The sequence below is a fragment of the Spermophilus citellus genome, assembly GCF_964194105.1.
Source record: "Spermophilus citellus genome assembly, chromosome: 17".
Lineage (NCBI taxonomy): Eukaryota > Metazoa > Chordata > Mammalia > Rodentia > Sciuridae > Spermophilus > Spermophilus citellus.
In genome coordinates, this window is record NC_138199.1 from 60,479,210 (window position 1) to 60,499,521 (window position 20,312).

Consider the following 20,312-nt stretch of genomic DNA (forward strand, 5'->3'; position numbering starts at 1 on the left):
TTCTGAAGGACTGGGGATGTAGATCAGCAGGACTGCCTTGGGTTCAAACCCCGGTACAGAATTTCCCTATCTATCTATCTGGTTGAGAAGAAGAAGAGAAGTGTAATCACTACCACCTAGGAAAGGGTTATTTAATTAGTGCAGTGCTAGACATGGTACATTGGTATTCTATTGCAGATTCTTTGTATAGGTAAAACTAAGGAGAGCAACGAGAGAGAGAGAGAGAGAGAGAGAGAGAGAGAGAGAGAGAGAGAGAGAGAGAGAGAGAACTTTTCCCATTAAAGAAGCGGAAACAAACCCAAGGCGCTCTCTATCCATGAAGAAAAAGACATGGATTGATTAAAAAAGAGAAGATAAGATACTCAAGAACATATACTTTGTTTGAAGACAAAGTACTTTTGTTATTTTCATGGACTTCTGAAGCGTTTTGAACAGAAGCTCCATTCCAAAATACAAATACAAGAATTTCTTTCTTTTCTCAAGGCCAGCTGTTTGCAGATAAGGTGGCTGAATTAAATTTATTTTTGACATCATCTTCTTTCATCTAAGGGCTATTTTTCTACCCTCATCAAAAGCTGTTAGAGTTTCCATTCCACAGTTCCACTGCATATCTTTTCTTGTTTTCTTTTTCGTACAAGGGATTGAATCCAGGGGCGTTTACCACTGGGCTACATTCACAGCCACCTCCCACCCCCATTTTTTAAAAATTTTAACTTTGAGATAGGGTCTCCTTAAATTGCTCAGAGCCTCACTAAGACTTGGCTTTGAACTTGTGATCCTCCTGTCTCAGCCTCCTGAGTCACTGGGATTACAAGCACACTCCACCACGCCTGGCTTCCATATTTTCTCCTTTTTTTTTTTTTTTTTTTGTACTTTAAAAGACCATTTTAATTTAGCAGACAAATGTAAGGCCATTTATTTCCAAAAAAAAGTGTCTAAATTTACCATCGAATAAAGGCATTTCATTTTTTTTTTCTGTTTTACATAAACTCATTAGGAGCCTAAAATCTAGTCTAGCAAGTTGGGGATCTGACCAAGGTCAATCTGATGGTTTAGAATTATACCACTTGCACTGTTTAAATTAGCTGTGAGAGGGACACAATCATGTTGGCGGAGTCGTGGCTCTACAGGTAGATGCATTTGGGGATAGATCCACCACATATTTTCTTGCAGAGAGCTCCTTTTCTGTATTTGTTGGCAGGTATTCTATAAGTTCCAATAATTAGTCATTTAAAATATTCAACAGTTTGGGTCTTTTTTGTAAGATGTTTTAAAATATCCTAAACTCAATTTTATAGAATTATCTTTGGTTGGCTTGTACAACAGAATCTTTTGAAGAATCTGAAATAATTGTTCAGAAGAAGTTTGGAATACACGCTGGGAGTTCTGTGTGACTGTATTGAGAACACTATTTCAGAGGAGCTAAGGGTCCCTCTGGTGGTGAGTAATGAGAACTCTTCTAGCTCAGCTAGTGTTATGGGTTCAAAGCTTGTGAAGAAGGTTGATAACTCTTGTTCCTTATGTGTTAACCCAGGACAAGGATAATTAATTATTTCACGCTTTTCTTTCAGTTCGTGTCAGAATTTTGGGCTGTTTAAGCATGAGCTCTGGGGAAGAATGACTGGGGAAGGATCCTGATGTCCTAATTTGCTCTGTTTAAGTTTCACAGAGCCAGATCATTCTTCTAGTAGCCCTAGGTAATTGTAAAACCTAGTTTAACAACATTATTTATTTTTTGTGGTACTGAGGACTAAACTCCTGGGCACCGTACCACTGAGATGCATCCCCAGTCTTTATGTCTTCTTATTTTGAGACAAGGTCTTACGAAGCTGCCTAGGCTTAAGCTTCTGCCTTAGGCTCCCAAGTTGCTGGTATTATAGGCATGCACCACTATGCTCAGCTTCTTTAGTATTTTTTGAGATGTGGTTTTGCTATGTTGCCAAGGCTAGCCTTGAACTTGTTTTTTGTTTGTTTGTTTTTTTGTTATTGTTGTTTTGTTTTTTTGGTACCAGGGATTGGACCCAGGAACACTAACCACTGAACACCATCCCCAGCCCCTTTTTATATTTTATTTAGAGACAGGGTCTCACTGATTTGCTTAGGGCCTTGCTAAGTTGCTGAGGCTGGTTTTGAACCTGTGAACCTCCTGTCTCAGCCTTCTGAGCTTCTGGGATTATTAGCTTTGAACTTGTGGGCTCAAGCAATCCTCCTGCCTCAGCCTCCAGACTAGCTGGGACTACAGTTATGTGCTACTATGCCTGGCTTGAAAATATATTTAGATTTTTTAATACTTGGGGGAGCACAATTATTTTAATGCTATTTTTATAATTGTTTTGGGAGGTCTTCACTACCTTCACTACTTTTTCCTGGAGTTTTATAATTTTACGTTATAATCCACTGTCCTTATCAGTATTAAACATGTCTTTCCCTTTTTCTGGATCATATTTTTCTAGAACAATGATGTAAAAAGCATTAGTTCTACCTGGGAATGGTGGCTCATGCATATAATCCCAGTAAACCACAAGGTTAAGGCAGGATGATTGTAAATTTGAGGACAGCTGGGCAGTTTAGTTTCAAAATAAAATAAAAAGTGTTGGGGATGTTGCTTAGTGGTAGAGCTCTTGACTAGTGTGAAGCCCTGGTAACTAACACACACACACACACACACACACACACACACACACACACACAGAAACTAAAATGGCTGGGGGTATAGCTCAGTGTTAAAGCAAACTTGGGTTCAATCCCCAGTACCAAAAACAAAACAAACAAACAAACAAACAAAAAAAACCCCACATTTATTCTAGATTAGTGTTTAGTTTTTTGGTCTTGCATCTTTTTCAGTAAATATGAACCTGGCTACTGTTCAAGAATCCTCTAGGGGCTAGAAATGTAGCTCAGTGGCAGAGTGCTTACCTAACATGTGTGAGGCACTGGGTTCAATTCTCAGCACTGCATATAAATAAAGTTTCATCAACAACTTAAAATTAAAAAAAAATAAACCCCAAAATAGGAATTACCTTGCAAATGATTCATGACTGATCATGATCTACATAAATTTAAAGCAACTGTAATATTCAGAGGATTAGCTTTAGCTCCCTCTTTCCATTTATTAACTCCAAACTGAGAATGTATAAAGATAAATAATTAATAAAAATAAAAATTTATTAATTATTAATAACTAATAAATTACAGTCTTCCCAATAACTTGTATTATAGTTATATATTTTTTTCTTCATTAGATGATCTCTGCCTTTTATTAAATTGATTGTATGGGGCTGAGGAGGTAGCTCAGTGGTAGAGAACTTGACTAACATGCCTGAGGCCCTGGGTTAGGTCCCCAACACTGGGTGGCATGGTGGGGGAGCATTTGTACCATATGATGATTGGGGTGGATTAGCCACACACCTGCAAATCATTCTCTTGGATAATTCTTACAAATAGAGTATCTCTTCCCTTACATTTTTAGATCAGAATTAGCTTTGGAAACAACACTTTTGCTATCTTGACTGTATATTAAAAGGTTAGTATAAACTGGGTATAGTGACTCACACCTGTAATTTGGATTTGGGAGACTGAGACGGGAGGATTGAAAGTCTGAGACCACCTCAGCAACTTAGCAAGGCCCTATACAACTTAGTGAGACCATGTTTTAAAAAATAAAAGGGGTTGGGGATATGACTCAGTGGTGAAGTGCCCTTGAGTTCAATCCCAGCTACCAAAAAAAAAAAAGTTGATTAATGTTGGTACAATCCCAAAATTGTCTATGATCAGTTCTCAAGAACCATAGGGGAAAAAAATGCTCTAAGAACTATAAGAGTAGAGCTGAGCATGGTGGCACATACCTCCAGTAGCTTAGGAGGCTGAGGCAGAGGGATTGCAAGTTCAAAGGCAGCATCAGCAACTTAGCAAGACCTGTCTCAAAAGCAAAAAACAGATTGGGGATGTGGCTCAGTAGTTGAGTACCCCTTGGTTCAATCTCTGTTACCAAAAGGGGGGGAAATGAGTGGAACTAGGAAGAATAAAAATGTAACAGATATGATGATACACATTTAAACATTATTAAAATAGGAAATTTTACATAATGTACATTTAAAAAATATTTTTAGTTATACATGGACACAATACCTTTATTTTATTTATTTTTTAATGTGGTGCTGAGGTTCAAACCCAGTGCCTCTCTCATGCTAGGCAAGTGCTCTACTACTGAGAACAACTCCAGCCCTTATGTAATGTTCATTTTACCACAATAAAAATTACAGTCTTCCCAATAACTTGTATTATAGTTATATATTTGTTTCTTCATTAGATATGTTCTTTAGTAGCAAAGGTAATAGATGAGATCAGCTATGAGTAGGAGCAAGCCAAGAGACAGGTATGTGGCTAAGGACAATTAGGAACATCCAAATTTAATCACCATTCCTCTGGGGGGGGGGGTGGTGGTGGCGGTGACATTATTCCCTGAAATGGAAGGGTTATTGTCATGCACTGCGTCTAACCACTTCCATGTACATTTGAAAACCTAGTCCCTGGCCTGGGGTTGTAGTTTAGTGGTATAACACTTGCGTAGCATGTGTGAGGCACTGGGTTCTATCCTTAGCACCACATAAATATAAGTAAATAAAATAAAGGTACTGTGCCATCTACAACTAAAAGTATATTAAAAAAAAAACAACAAATGGCGAATGTTTTCTCTGATATAAGGCGACTGACTCATAGTTGGGTAGGGAGAGGGAGCAATGGGAGGAATTGATGAACTCTAGATAGGGCAGAGGGGTGGGAGGGGAAAGGAGGGTCGGGGGTTAGCAATGATGGAGGAATGTGATGGACATCATTATCCAAAGTACATGTATGAAGACACGAATTGCTGTGAACATACTTTATATACAGAGATATTAAAAATGTGCTCTATATGCCTAATAAGAATTGTGATGCATTCTGCTGTCATGTATTTTTAAAATAAAAGCAATTAAAAAAAAAACTAGTTCCCTTTTATAGTTAGTCACTCAGATGCTTACCTGTTTTTTGAACTTTCATGCTGAGGCCCTGGCAGTTTTATGCCAGGTGGGGGCAGCAGAGTGTAGCTGGAACTAACTGTGGCATCTACTTATAAAGATTTAGGAAAGGAAACCATTTTATGACTTAAAGATTTTTACTGGTCAGAATCCAAAAGATGGCAAAATTTCCAGCTGCTAAGAATGTACTAGACAAAAGCAAGAAATCATAATTTTGATAACTGAAAAAGTAGTTTTTGATGAGTTGTTTAGGAAATGTAGAAATTTCATTGTTGAAACACTCTAAAACCTTTCCGTTTTCTTTTTCTTCCTGTGTCTCTGTCACATTCACTGACATCTGATCCGGAAGAGAATCCGGAGTTAAATGGGAAATTTTTATTGGTGTAGGCATCATATAACTGTAAGTCCTTAGGAGAAAGTAATTCTTGGCAAACATTCCAGGACCATGTATAAGTAGAAAAGGTGTCATAAAAGGACTCATTGTTAGTGTCTATTCCAATCAGATCCCCTCGTATCTTCTGCCAGAGATTTAACATTTCTTTCCGATGTGCAAGGGCAACTCCTAAATTATAGTTTTCTGTAGCTCTCTTTACCTGCAATGAGAACATAGTTTACTGTAGTTACTGCCAAATATCTTTGACCTGTGGACCACAATCATAGTAGCCCAAGAGTTATGTATTTGAGAATCATTGAGTCTGTACATTAGGTAGTGCCTCTTAAGGACATTTGAGCTAAGAGTTGCTGGACAATCAAAATGTGTTGCTTAGGAATAATGAGATAATAAGAACTTTTATAAAAATATAATGGACTAAAATAAGGAGAAGTATGGGATGGAGATAGGTTGAATTGAGTACCAATTATATCTCCTAAAACAGGAGAACCAGGGAAAAGAGTTAAGCTAAGTCCTTAAGTATTTGGTAATATTGAGGGAGTGAGTGGTAATGGGAAGGTGTTCTAGGGAGGAGACAGAACAAACAAAGGCTGAAATACAGTCAGCATTCTGGAATTGATCAGAGGATTCAGGGCACTTTGGTATTGCTGGAGTGTCACATTGAAAGTGGGAGGGAAAGCTGGTCATGGTGACGCACGCCTGTGATCCCAGTGACTCCAGAGGCTGAGGCAAGAGGAGTACAAGTTGGAGGCCAGCCTTGGCAACTTAGCAAGACGTTGCCTCAGGTGAAAAATAAAAAGGCTGGGGATGTTGTTCAGTAGTACAATGCCTCTGGGTTCAATCCCCAATACCGGAAAAAATGTGGGAGGGATGGAGTGACAATGGAGAATCAGCAGACTCTTAAAACTTAATCTTATAAATCAGTGATTCAGTATGGGTGGGGAGAGTCATTTCCTTGTGAAAATCATGTTGTAATGAAATAAATCCTTCAGTGTGTTTAGTAGAAAATTGAAAAAGGCTGCCATGGCTGAGAGGGAAGCCTTCGCATTTTAGCAGGATAGTGACCTGGTTGGATCTTCATGTTAGATTATTGGTAGCTGTGTTGAGATTGGTTGGAGGGGAGCAGCTACATGGCTAAGGATAGTGGGCTGGAGGCTGTTATACAGGTGAGACCTGTGGAGGGCCTCAACTAAGGCAGAGGTAATAGGGATGGGATGAAGATAGATTTAAAAAATTCCCCAGAATGAGAGGATGGGTTTGGTGACTGGTAGATGTGTGGAATGAGGAAAAATGCAAAAATTAAGGATAGTTCCTGGCGTTAAAGCTTCAGTGATTGAGTGGATTCTGTATCAACAACTGAGATACAGAATTCCTAGGTAGAGCCAGTTTGCTGCAGAAGATGAGAAGCGGTTAGAGCATGTTGAATTTTATGTGCTATGAGACAGCATAGAGGTGGAACTTTTTTCAGGTAGATCATTGAGACAAAGTACAGGAAAAAAGTCTAGGTTTGGGACAAATTTAAGTATCATTATATGGGTGATGGCTGAAACAAGGAAGGTAGGTTGAAATAGCTCAAAGAATGTCACTCTAGCTATTCCTTTACCTGATACAGAGATGCCAGTGTTCTGCTGTGACTGGATTACAAGGATGCCAAACTATTTGATCTCAAGCTTCTTAGCCCTTGGGGCAGTTGGTGCCCCAGGGATGGAGGCCTCTAGCTATATGCAGCTTCCTTTTACTCTAGTGTGCGTGTGTACCACGATGAGACTGTTGGGAGCTCGCTCCTCTGTTTCTGTGGCGTGTACTACAGAACACACAGAGTTCATTTATCCCAACCCAAGCCGAGGAGAGCTTGATTGTTAGTATCAAGTGCAGAGGGACAGGAGGCTGAGGCAATAGGATCACAAATTCAAGGTCAACCTTGGCAACTTAGTGAGTCTCTGTCTCAAAAAAATAAAAAGAAGTGGGGATGTAGCTCTTTGGTAGAGAGCTTCTGGGTTCAATTCCTAGTATGGCCCAAACACACACACACACACACACACACACACACACACAAAATGCAGAAAAGAAGTGGCAAAAAGTAATTATATCCTGCTCTTTCTCTGTGGGGTATATAAATTGCTAAAAGTTAGGACATAAAACTAGACAGGAAGCATAGAGTTGTTAAAAGTGTTTATTCTGGAGCCACTCTCCCCATGTTTATAATCCTTAATCTGTTCCTTACTAATTTAGTGCCTTAACCTTTTTATGCACATCTGTAAAATGACAAGGAATAATAACAGTACTTGTCTCAAAGAGTTGTTGTAATAATTAAATGAATCAGTACCTGTAGAGCACTTGTAGAATATTTGTATAGTGCTGTGTCTAGCACTTGCAGAGTACCTTTAAGCTATTGTTAACATTGTTAGTTGCTATAATGATGATGCTTTCATTCATCTCAATTCTGAGTACATCACTCATGGTGATAGTGGATTTATTACCTTAATTTGTTTGATATTTCTATCATGAAACAAATGAATGTTATAGAACCGATGCTAGGTATACCTATTTAGGTGATTATCAGGATGAATCCTAACATTTAACATTTGAATCTGTTTGATTATAGAGCAAAAAATATTATCATTACAGTGGATACAAATGAGAAACCATCGTGTTTCATTTTAATTTTTTTTGTACTAGGAATTGAACCCAAGGGTGCTCTACCATTGAGCTACATCCCTTGTCCTTTTTATGTTTTATTTTGAGACAGAGTCTTGCAAAGTTGCCCAGACTGTCCTTGAACCCATGCTCCTCCTGTCTCAGCCTCTCAAGTTGCTGGGATTACATATGTATATCACCATGATCATCTTTCTATCTTGTTTCATTTTAAAGACAGGGAGCAGATAAAAATGCTCTTGGGTTTATGGGAGAGTATTGAAATGGAAAATATTTTTGTTAATGTGGCTGGGAAGGCATTCAACTATGAATACTCACGTGCTGTTTAATAGCAGCTGCATCAGCCACTGTCCATCTGTGCTTTTTCTTGAGTATTTGATTGATGGCAAGGATGTCATCTGAATAGTTTGAAGAAATGTTCACAGGCTTTATGTTTGCTGCCTTTATGTACATTTAAAAAAGAAGATTAGTAATACATTGTAGTTTGAATTATACATACATAAAGATAAAATAAACAAAATATATTTCAGTATGAGAGAATTGGCATATGATTTATAAGGTTATTGTTAAACTATTTGTCAGTTGTGTTGGAGCCCCTAGAATAGTGCCACATGTAAATTGGATATTTAGTAAAGGTTCTTTAATAATGACAAAACCTATTCATAAGAGAAATACAGATCAGATGGCTTATTGACTAGATATGGAGAATAAAGAGGAGCCAACTCCATCTTGACCCAAACGTCCCAAGCTATTACAAGCACCCAAAATGAAGGTACCCTCCACAGAGTACCACCTCTATTACTTCCAGACTTCTGACAGGCAACCCATGGCTATTTCCCCTGTACTGTGCTATTGAACAATTGCTAGTGAAAATTACATATACTGCTTGCTCTTTTTGAAAATGTCTTATCATGTAGTCCTGTCCAGGCCTTTAGTACTGCTTGACATTCTCTTTCTTCATTCACTCTTATCATAGTGGCTGCTGGAAGCCAGATCTTCAAACTTTCTCAACTGATGATTTTGGCTCTTTTTCTGTTTGTTTATGGTATTGGAGATTAAACCCTGGGCTTTGCATGTGCTAGGCAACTGCTCTACCATTGAGCTACATCCCCAGCCATTTTTATTTTTAATTTGGTGGTAGAGTCTTACTAAATTGCTCAGGCTGGCCTCAAACTTGTGATCCTCAGCCTCCTGAGTAGCCAGAATTAATTGTATGCCAACATGCCTGGCTGATCTTGTCTCTTTAAGGCTATCTAACATGAATTCTCTTAACTCTTCTGCCTACCCTATGATTTCTCCATCCTTTAACTATTTTTTTATTTTTTCCTTTTATATGAGAATGTTTTTCCTGATTTCCTAGGGCAAACTCAATCCTGTATTCTCTATTTGTTCCTTCCTGGGTTTTTTTTGTTTTGTTTTGTTTTGTTTTTGTATCTGGGATTAAACCCAGAGGCGCTGAACTACTGAGCCACATCCTCAGCCCTTTTTCTTTCTTATTTTGAGACAGGGTCTTGCTAAGTTGTTTAGGGCATGGCTAAATTGTTGAGGCTGGTCTGGAACTTGAGATCCTCCTGCCTCAGCTGTGGGATTACAGGCATGAACCATTATGCCTGGTCCTTCCTGGGATCTTATCCCTTCACTTTTCCTTTCTCTAAGGGCCAGCTTTGTGGACATGTGTTCTGTACAATTATACAGGGGTCACACTTAGGAATGCCCTGCATTTGGTTTAATGTTCTGTTATTGCTGTCTTGAAATGCCTTTGTGTGTGTGTGTGTGTGTTGCTAGGAATTGAAGTCAGTACCCCATGCATGCCAGGCAGGTGTTCTACCACAGAGCCACATCTCCAGTCCTCTATGTTTGCTTTTTTTAAAAAATATATATATTTTAGTTGTAGATGGACACAATACCTTTATTTTATTTGTTTATTTTTATGTGGTGCTGAGGATCAAACCAGTACCACATGCATGCTAGGCAAGCACTCTACCACTGAGCCACAACCCCTTGCTTTTAAAGTGTTTTTTTCCATGATTTTTAATTTCACTGCAGTGTTTCAAGTTGGTTTTACATTTATGTACCTTGCTCCAGAGTGTTTTCTTTAATCTAAGAATTCAATTTTTTCATCACTTTAGATAATCATCAGAATTTATGTAATTCTCAGCCATTATCTATTCAAATATTGATTCTTCTCCACTCCATTTTTTTTCCTTTTGGAGCTCTTTTTGTATTCTGTTGGAATTGCTCATGTTACCCTTCATGTTTATTATCTTTTCCTTTAGTTTTTCTTTGTGTTGCAGTTTAGGTAAGTTCCTCAGCTCTGTCTTCTAGTTCACAGTCTTCTTACTATAAATAATCTACTGTTTATTTTTTTAATTAAATGCTGTATTTTAAAAATATATTAATTTTTAAATTGTAGTTAGATATAATATCTTTATTTTATTTATCTATTTTTATGTGGTGCTGAGGATCAAATCCAGGGCCTCACATGTGCTAGGTGAGTGCTCTATCACAATCCCAGCCCCTGAATGCTGTATTTTTCATCTCTAGTAGTTCCATTTGGTTCTTTTCAAATGAGCCCTCTTCCCCCATTCTGTATACTGCCCCCACCCCCAATTAGGTTTTCTATTCCTTTTGAAATTTCTCTTTAACTATTTAAAGAGAGTAGATTTAATTTAATAATAATAATAATTTATTATTATTATTATTATTATTATTATTATTATTATTGGTACTGGGAATTGAAGCCAAGTGTTCTTTACCACTGAGTCACATCCCCAGCCCCTTTTATTTTTATTTTGAGAGAGGGTCTCACTAAATTGTTAGGGCCTTGCTAAGTTGCTGAGGCTGGCCTTTAACTTGAATTCTTTCTCTGCCTCCCGAGTCTCTGGGATTATAGGTAGGTGCCATCAGACCCAGAAAAAAGTAGTATTTACTTTAATAGTGTTTTAGACATTAACTCTGTTATATTGAATTATTGTAATGCTACTCCTATTTATTTCATTGCTGACTTTTTCAGAGTAGATTATTTCCTTGTATGACTGTAATTGTTGCCTATCTTCCAAAGAATTGTGTGTGTGTGTGTATGTGTGTACCATGTGATTCCTAGGATTTGGATATGTTTGTGTCTGGCAGACTTCTCAAGGTAGCTATAGTCTGAAGTCAGTTTTTAAATTTTTAATATATATATATATATATATATATATACATATATATATATATATATATATATATATGTATATATATATATATATATATATATATATATATATATATATATATATATAAAATTTTACTTCAGTGCTGGAGATCAAACTCAAGGCCTCATGCTGGGAAAGCACTCTACTGCTGAACTACATCCCCAGACCCTAAAAACAGTTTTTAGGATAATTTTAAAGCTTAGAGATTTCATCAAATATGGAAATTATAAATTCAGATAGCATATCCATGTATTTCACAATCTCAACTTTGAAATTTATCACAAAATACTTGCTTTTCCATTCAGAGCTTTGGCAAATCAAATTTATGCCTCTGTAGAATTTTTTACTTCTCTTTTCACTGAGAGGGCAGCCCTTCCAAAATTTGTTTTTTTTGTAGAGGTCTCAATTGCCAGCTTATCTCTAGGGATACATATTTCCTCATCCTGGATGGTTCCCCCTACCCTAGCCCCTAGACGTGAGGGCCTGGAGCCATGTTCTCTACCTGCCTCCCCTCCCTGGCCACTCCCAGGGCCACTTTATGAGCTTGTCATTCTGGCTTTAGGTTCTCTCTTGCATTTTGTTTTTATTTTTCATTTTTAAAAACTTATGTATTTATTGCTACTGGTAATTGAACCTAGGAGAGCTTACCGCTGAGCTATATCCCCAGTCCTTTTTATTTTTATTTTGAGACAGAGTCTTGCTAAGTTGCTAAGGTTGGCCTTGAATTTGAGATCCTTCTACCTCAGCCTCCCAAGGCACTGGGATTACAGGTGTGCACCACTGTGCCAGCTCTCTCTTGCTTTCTGAAACTTGAGAATTTTCCTTGATTTGAATACTTTATTTATTGTACTGGGAATTGAACCCCAGTGAGCTACATACCCAGTCCTTTTTTGTTTTTATTAGATACAGAGTCTTGCTAAATTGCCAAGGATGGCCTCTAACCTATAATCCTTCTGCCTCAGCCTCCTGAGTAGCTGAGATTATAGGTGTGCACCGCTGTGACCTGCCAAATACATTTTGTAATGTTTGCCATTTAATTTAATTTAATATCATCCAGTATTTTTATGTTCTCATGGGGAATCTGTGAGTGGGTTGGGCAATGAAGAACAGCTGGATGGGTGGGGGAGTGTTCATATAGCTCCATTACTTTCATTCTAAAACTTGAAAATCCCATTTCCTGGTTCCAATTAACATTTACAAGTATATAGTAGATTAGATGTTGTAGTATATTAGAATAGATCTACCACACAGTACATGAGATCTCATAATGTATATATACATTATTTAACATACTATATATTTATACATATATTCTATTATTATAAATGTAAATTTATATCTTATAGCATATTAGATGAAGTATAATATATATGGACATAAATATTAGATAAAGTGGATGTAGATGTACTATACATATATATGTAAAATATGTGATCTATTACATGAAGTATGTAATATATTAGCTGGTAATAAATGTTATGGAGAAAATCAGGAAAGGGGATGGGGATATTGGAAGTTGTAGATTTTTTATTTCTTTGATTAAATTTTTTTTTTCTGTACCAGGGATTGAACCCAGGGTCACTTAACATTGAGCCACATCCACAGTCCTTTTTTATGTTTTAGTTGCTGAGTTGATGAGACTGGCTGTGAACTCACAGTCCTCCAGCCTCAGCCTCCAAAGCCAATGGGATTACAGGAGTGCACCACTACACCTGGCCTAATTATTTTATTTTATTTTGGGGGGACAAGGTCTCCCTACATTGCTTAGGTTCTCTCACCAACTTCTGAGGCTGGCCTTCAACTTGTGATCCTCCAATCTCAGCCTCCTGAGTTATTAGGATTAGAGGTGTGCACCATTAGAGGTGTGATTTTATTTAAATACATGTTAAATTTATTGAGATGAAAATTCATATAAAATAAAATTATCCATCTGAAGTGAACAATTAAGTGGCACTTGCACATTAACAATGTGGGGATTGTCATTTTAATATGATTGCTAGAGAAGGCATTCTGAAATGACATTTGAGACAAGACCTGAAAGAGGTGAGGGAGAGAGCTATGCAGATGTCTAGGTAACAGCATTCAAGCAGAGGGAAGAACAAAGCTAGAGTGAGATGGAAGCAAGTCTGATATATAAGGCACAGTAATGAGACATTGCAAGTAGAGTGAAGTGCGCTGGAAGGTGAGCAGTGGTAAGAGAGATCATTGGATCTGCAGGGAGGGTCTAAGTCGGTGATGTCCAATAGAACTTTTCACAGTGATGGAAATGTCCTATTTTTGTGCCATCTAATATGGTGTCCATTTGCCACATATGGCTACTGAGCATTTGAAATGTGGTTAGTATGACAGAAAAACAGGATTTATTAATTTAAATGCAAATAGCTACTAGTGGTTGAAGTTATTGAAAGGCTTAGATTTAGATTTTGTAGGATCTAAATTATCATAAAGATTTTGTTTTTAATCTCTGAGGGAGCAGATTTCAAGCTCAATTTAACAGAGCCATTTTTGGTTAGTGTATGGAGAACAGATTGAAAAGGACAAAAGTAGAAGCCAGGTGACAATATAGCAAGCTATTGGTGCTTTCTCTATTAAAATTATTATTATTTTTTTATTTTTGGTTATTCCATTTCTATTAAAATTATTAACACATAGGATGCCCTCAAAAAACAAACTATTTGTGTTATAATTTTCTTTCATCCAAAGGGGCTAGGAGTGTAGCTCAGTGGTAGAGTATATATACTTAGCATGTTTGAGGCTCTGGGTTTGATTCTTAGCACCAAATCAGACCAAAAAAAAAAAAAAAAAAAAAAAAAAAGGCCAGGCTTTGTTTTAAGTGCTAGAGATACTTAGCAAAAGAAATAAGGTTCTTGTCTACATGAACTTTATATTCTAGTTGGAGAAACTGATGATAAAAATAATGGGAGAGGGGTGACTCAATGTTAGGACATAATTTTTTATAGTGGAATTTTTTATACCTTTATTTAATTTAGTGCTGAGGATCTAACCCAGTGCCTCACACATGCTAGGCAAGTGCTCTATCATTGAGCTACAACCGCAGCCCCTTGGCACATAAATTTAAAGAGGGATGAGTGTCCTCTTATTTCCATCTTATCAGTGACATGTGCCTGGGTGTGACTTTGTTTGGGGAGATAAAGTAAAAGTCTGACCTCAAGGGAATTTTTGACAGTGATATCCCTCAAGAATCACATAAAAACCATATGTTTGAAGGGCCTTCTAGTGATTTCATAACGAGGTGAACCAGGCATGGACCTCTGGAACTCAATATATGCCCCTATAGCCTGGGCTGGTTTCTAGACAAATCTTAATTCTTTTGTTCAAGCAGGGAGAACTGCAACCAATCTGGGGTAAGGCCAGAGCTTCCTGAGAGAATACCTCTGAAAACATGAGCATATTTACCTGTGACCTTAAAACTAATGAGGACAAAATTTTCAGGGAAAAATAAGTTAGAGACAATAGAGCTTAAAGCAGGGCCAGAGGTACAGCTGGGATTCTGGGTCAAGGTCAGAATGGTCCCTCTCCTCACACCATTGCTTAATTTGTGTGGACCTGGTCCTCTCATCCCATGGTGTCTGGCCAACTACAGTCTTGAGATGGTCAAGGGAGTCCAAAATATAGCTTCAAATCCCTGACACAGTGGGGGAGCAGTGGAGATAGACTTCAGGCATTCTAGTGTTATTATTCTTGAATTCTATATCCCAACCCCAAATTTAGGATTGTCATTTTTCAGTAAGTCTTAACAATTTGTTGAAATTAAATGAAGTATCTACATCTGGGCTTATATTTAGGAATGTGGTTATGGAATCTGGTTTGAAATATAATGACTAAAAATAAAAAGCATGTTATTAGTTCTGTTAAATTGGTACTTAAAAATGTAAGATTTAAATTAGCTAATGTGACATAACCTAAATCTCACCTGTGTTTTCCAGTCTCTTTTATGGAAAAAATAGTCCTCAAAGAAATTCAGAGGCTCCTTTCTCCTTAGCATTTCTAATTTTTGTGTGTCTCTGAATGGCTTTCCCATCACCACCCCATCCACATTAGGAAACAATGGAAAGATGGGTATTTTTGAATATGGGCTATCTGAATGGAAATTGCATCCTAAAAAGATAAAAACAAAAATGGTATCACTAACAACGTAAGACGTTCCCATAAAAGACAAATGTGGTGCCTATTTTGCTTTTTCCCTATTCTTCTCTCATTGGTCATGGCCCTCCTTCACTTTCCTGTTCCTGCTCCACACCCATCTGCAGACTTTAGGCTTCACCCAGGAATCTGAAGACTCAGGTGAGGGATACTTGTGCATCCAAATGGTATTTGTGTGACAGAGAGCAGTAACTCAGAAGAGTCTCAGGCCCTGCTCTTGGCCTCTAGGTTTTATTTCTGAGTAGTCATATAAATAAATCCTTTTAAAAAGTGGGGAGGGAACAAATGGCTCTTACTTTTGAGCTCTTCAAGAAATTTAAATAAATCCTTTTCTCTCATTATTGCAACCCGAGCAGCATTAGCAAAGGCAGCGGTGCTTGAGCTTGGAGGTGTGCATATATCTGGCATAAATCTCCTTTTTCCATATTCCCTAGAATGGGGATTCCACAATATTTCTCCACTGGCCTCCTGGAATTTTCTTCGGAAATAGCTTTAAAAAAAGAAAAAGTAGTTCAGAAGTGGATAAAAAGAGTTATAGGACAAAAAGAAAAAGTTTAATTATAAGTTACATATGCTGAGTAAATTTATTTTAAATTGAATTTGCATAATCATTCAATAATATTTGAGTGTCTAGTCCTGTGACATTTAAGAATATTCTGATACTTTTCACAGGCCCTTTCCCTTTTTTTTTTGGTTCTGGGGATTGTAACTAGAAGTGCTTTCTCACTGAGCTACATCCCTGACCTTTTATTTTAAAATTTTGAGACAGGGTCTCAGTAAGTTGCTGAGGGCCTCATCAAATTGCCTAGACTGACTTTGAACTTGTGATCTTCCTGCCTCAACCTCCCGAGTAGCTGGGATTATAGGTGTATGCTATTGCGCCCAGCTTCCATAGGCCATTTGACTATTTTATATCTGTAGTTCTTCGTCTTTGGTTTCCTTCCTCTTCTCCAAGACTTCATGGTCTTATGTAGAAAAATAAATACTTAAGGCCATTGACAACTGGATATGGTGGTACACACTGTAATCCCAGTGCTCTGGATACTGAGGCAGGAGGATCACAAGTTGGAGGCTAGCTTCAGCAATTTAGTGAGATCCTGTCTCGAAATAAAAATTGAAAGGGAGGAATTAGAGAAATGCAAATCAAAACTACTCTTAAGATTTCATCTCACTCCAGTCAGAATGGCAGCTATTAAGAATAAAAACAATAATATGTGTTGGCGAGGATATGGGGACACTCTTACATTGCTGGTGGGACTGCAAATTGGTGCAACCAATATGGAAAGCAATATAGAGATTCCTTGGAAAACTTGGAATGAAACCATCATTTGACCCAGCTATCCCATTCCGGGTTTTTACCCAAAAGGACTTAAAAACAGCATACTATAGGGCTGGGATTGTGGCTCAGCAGTAGAGCACTTGCCTAGCACATGCAAGGCCCTGGGTTTGACCCTCAGAACCACATAAAATAAAGGTATTGTGTCCAATTAAAGCTAAAAAATAATTTTAAAGAAACACAATATACTACAGGGACACAGCCACATCAATGTTTATAGCAGCACAATTCACAGTAGCTAAATTGTGGATCCAACCTAGATGCCCTTCAGTAGATGAATGGATAAAGAAAACATGCTATATATATATACAATGGAATATTACTCAGCATTAAAAGAGAATAAAATCATAGCATTTGCAGGTAAATGGATGGAGTTGGAGAATATAATGCTAGGTAAAGTAAGCCAATCCCCAAAAAACAAATGCAGAATGTCTTCTCTAATATAAGGATGCTGATTCATAATGGGATGGGGGGGAGCATGGGAGGAATAGACTTTAGATAGGGCAAAGGGGAAGGAGAGGAAGGGAGTGGGCATGGTGGTAGGAAAGACAGTGGAATGAGACGGACATAATTACCATAAGAACATGAGTGGTGTGACTCTACTTTGTGTACAACTAGAGACATGAAAAATTGTGCTCTATTTGTGTAACATGAATTGACTTGCATTCTGCTGTCATACATCACTAATTAGAATAAATAAAATAAAATTTTAAAAAAGTGCTAAGGATGTAGGTTAATGATAGAGTACTCCTGAGTTCAATTCCCTAGTACTGAGAGAGAATATTGTTTAATTTTCATATATTTGTACAATTTCTAAAGTTTCTTTTTGTTGATTTTTATTTTTATTTCCTGCAGAGAATATATGCAATATTTTTGAATTTTTGAGACTTATTTTGTGGCCTAACACATGTTATATGCTGGAGAATGTTCTACATGCTGATGAGAAGAATGTTTTCTGTAGCTGTTGGATGAAAGGTTCTGAAAATATCTGTTAGGATCATTTGGTCCACAGCATAGTTTAAGTCTGATGTTTCTTTGTTGATCTTTTTGTCTGGATGATCTGTTATTGATGAAATTATATGTTGAAATCCCTATTATTGAAATAGAATCTCTCTTTTCTTTTATATCTAAATCTAATCATGTTTGTTTCATATAATTGGGTGCTTCCAGCTTGGGTGCATATATATTTACATTTGTTGATTCCTTTATCAGTATAGAATGACCTTATTTATTTTTATATAATGACTTCTTTTTTTTTTAAGTATAGATACTCTTACTAACTTTTGGTTTCCATTTGCATAGTATATCTCTTTCCATTCTTTGATTTTCACTGTATGTGGGTCTTTACTGGCTAAGTCAATTTCTTTTAGGCAGTATTATCCTTGGGTCTAGTTTTTTTTTTTAAATCCATTCAGACAGTTTATGTGTTTTAATTTGGTAATTTAATACCCAGTTTTTGTTTTGGAAATTTTTATTTCTCTATAATTTCTGAAGGATTGCTTTGTTGTGTATAGTATTATTTACTTTCAGCACTTTGAATAAATCATTCCATTCTTTCCTGGCCTGTAAGATATTTACAGAGAAGTCTGTTGTTAATCTAATGGGGATTCCCTTATATGTGACTTGATGTTTTTCTCTTGTTGTCTTTAGAATTCTCTGTCTGTACTTTGACAGTCTGACTCTAACATGTCTTAGAGAGAATCTTTTTTGGTTGAATCTATTAGTGTTGGTAAAGATGGCACCCAGAGTGCTTCTCTTCTGGGAGCTTAGGTCCATGATGCACTGAATGGCGCGTGAACCGTCACCTCCAATCCCTGAAGTGGCGCAAACTCTCAGCCAATGAAGAACAGCCCACTCGACTTGCTCCTCCTCATCCTTTGTTAAGCCCATAAGTATCAACACCCTGTTCGTGCTCACTTTCTTACTCTCTTACTCTCCCACTCTCTTTCTCTCTCTCTCTCTCTCTCTCTCTCTCTCTCTCTCTCTCTCTCTCTCTCTCTCTCTCTCTCTCTCTCTCTCTCTCTCAAAACCTCCTTCTCTTCTGCGACTGGCCGCTACGGTCCTGCTAATAAAATCTCAGATAGGTAAACGGTTGTTTTGGCTTGTTGAGTTTATGGAGCTTTTCCACCATTCCTTACAATTAGAGATCCTTTGAGTTTCCTGGACCTGGATGTCCATATCTTAAGATTTGGAAAGTTTTCACCAATTATTTTTTTTTTTTAATTTCTTTTCTATGCCTTTTCCCTTTTCTTCTCCTGGAACAGTCATAATGCCAGAGTTTTCTTGCTTGATAGTATCTCTGAAGTCTCTAAGGCTTGCTTCATACTTTTCAATTTTTCTTCTTCTTTCTTTTTTAAAAATCTGAATCATTTCAAAAGACCTGTCTTCTCAGAAATTCTTCTGCTTGACCAATTCTGCTGTTAAGTCACTTAACTATTTTTTATACCATTTATTGAGTTCTTTATCATTAAGAGTTGTGTTTGGCTTTTTATTTTTCTTTTGACACTAGAGATTGAACCCAGGGGTACTTTACCAATGAGCCACATCCCCAGCTCTTTTTATTTTTATTTTGAGACAGGGTCTCACTAAGCTGCTTAGGGCCTTGCCAGGTTGCTTAGGTTGACCTAGAACTCACAAACCACCTACCTGCCTCAGCCTCCAGAGTTTTTAGGATTCCAGGTGTGTGTGAGGATGGCCTTAGGCCTGAGCCTAAGCAACTCCATTTTAAAACTCCAGTTTGAAACCTGCAGTCTCCCCAGGCACACCCACAGAGCCCTCCAGTTTGACCTCAAACAAGTTACTTCCCCTCACCCTGATAAACAGAGTGAAGCCCCTGGCAGGCTGTCCTGGCCTGATAAGAGGGAAAGGCAAGAAGATTATGGTGGAGACCACCAGACCAAATGTCATGGAGAAATCCCATGGTAGCTGATAGGATTGAAAGGGGGGTCAAAAGCCTCAAAATTTAGTATAAAAATAGAGCTGATGAAAGGGATTCAGCCAGCCAAAACAAGGATGCACTTGAGCTAGAGAGCCTGATGAGGACTTGACATCCCATTACTTGTCCTTGGTTGCTGATCCTTTGCATGATCCTCACTGCTCTCAAACTCTACTGCCTGGTCTGGACCTTGGTGAGAGCCGCAACTTCTCCCTAGGATCCTCTCCTCAACTAGTTGTCCACTCCACGCCAGGAAAAGCCTTCCTTGTTTCCTCCAGACCCTATCACCTCGGTCTAAGTGAGTGTGCATCTGCTGGACATAAAGCCTAAGGCTTGAGACTTTTGAACTTAGCATGGAGAGGGAATGTCTGTCACCTGTCATGATTAAGTGTTTCTGAAGTACTTAGAATTAATCTAGAATTGTTTGCTGTTCTGAATGGATTATGTCTATTGCAGTGCCTAGTATAAAGGATTGTCATTTTCTTGATTAAGAACCTGTAGAGTGAAACTGTATTGAGTAATTTGAGTGAATAAAGCATTGAAAAGGGCGGAAGTGCATGGACATTCTTTTTTTTTTTTCTTTTTTTTTTATTGGATGTTCACAACATTACAAAACTCATGA

The 20,312-nt window shown here is 37.7% G+C and overlaps 1 protein-coding gene and 2 long non-coding RNA genes across 3 annotated transcripts in view; 1 reads left to right on the forward strand and 2 right to left on the reverse strand.

Moving 5' to 3' along the window:
- Positions 1 to 20,312, reverse strand: part of LOC308636787 — a 532,023-nt gene that overhangs the window by 241,179 nt on the left and 270,532 nt on the right. The gene's annotated exons all lie outside the window — the stretch shown is intronic.
- The window catches only part of LOC308636788, a 682,020-nt gene that overhangs the window by 167,961 nt on the left and 493,747 nt on the right, over positions 1 to 20,312 (forward strand). The gene's annotated exons all lie outside the window — the stretch shown is intronic.
- Positions 5,282 to 20,312, reverse strand: part of LOC308636768 (EF-hand calcium-binding domain-containing protein 3-like) — a gene marked incomplete at its 3' end in the record, with an annotated part of 55,822 nt that continues 40,791 nt past the window's right edge. The window contains exons 8-11 of the mRNA XM_081272473.1: positions 15,716 to 15,909; positions 15,190 to 15,374; positions 8,380 to 8,502; positions 5,282 to 5,608 (exon numbers count right to left, since the gene is read on the reverse strand). Coding sequence (XP_081128599.1) covers positions 5,282 to 5,608; positions 8,380 to 8,502; positions 15,190 to 15,374; positions 15,716 to 15,909 — 829 coding nt within the window. The remainder of the gene's footprint in view (positions 5,609 to 8,379; positions 8,503 to 15,189; positions 15,375 to 15,715; positions 15,910 to 20,312) is intronic.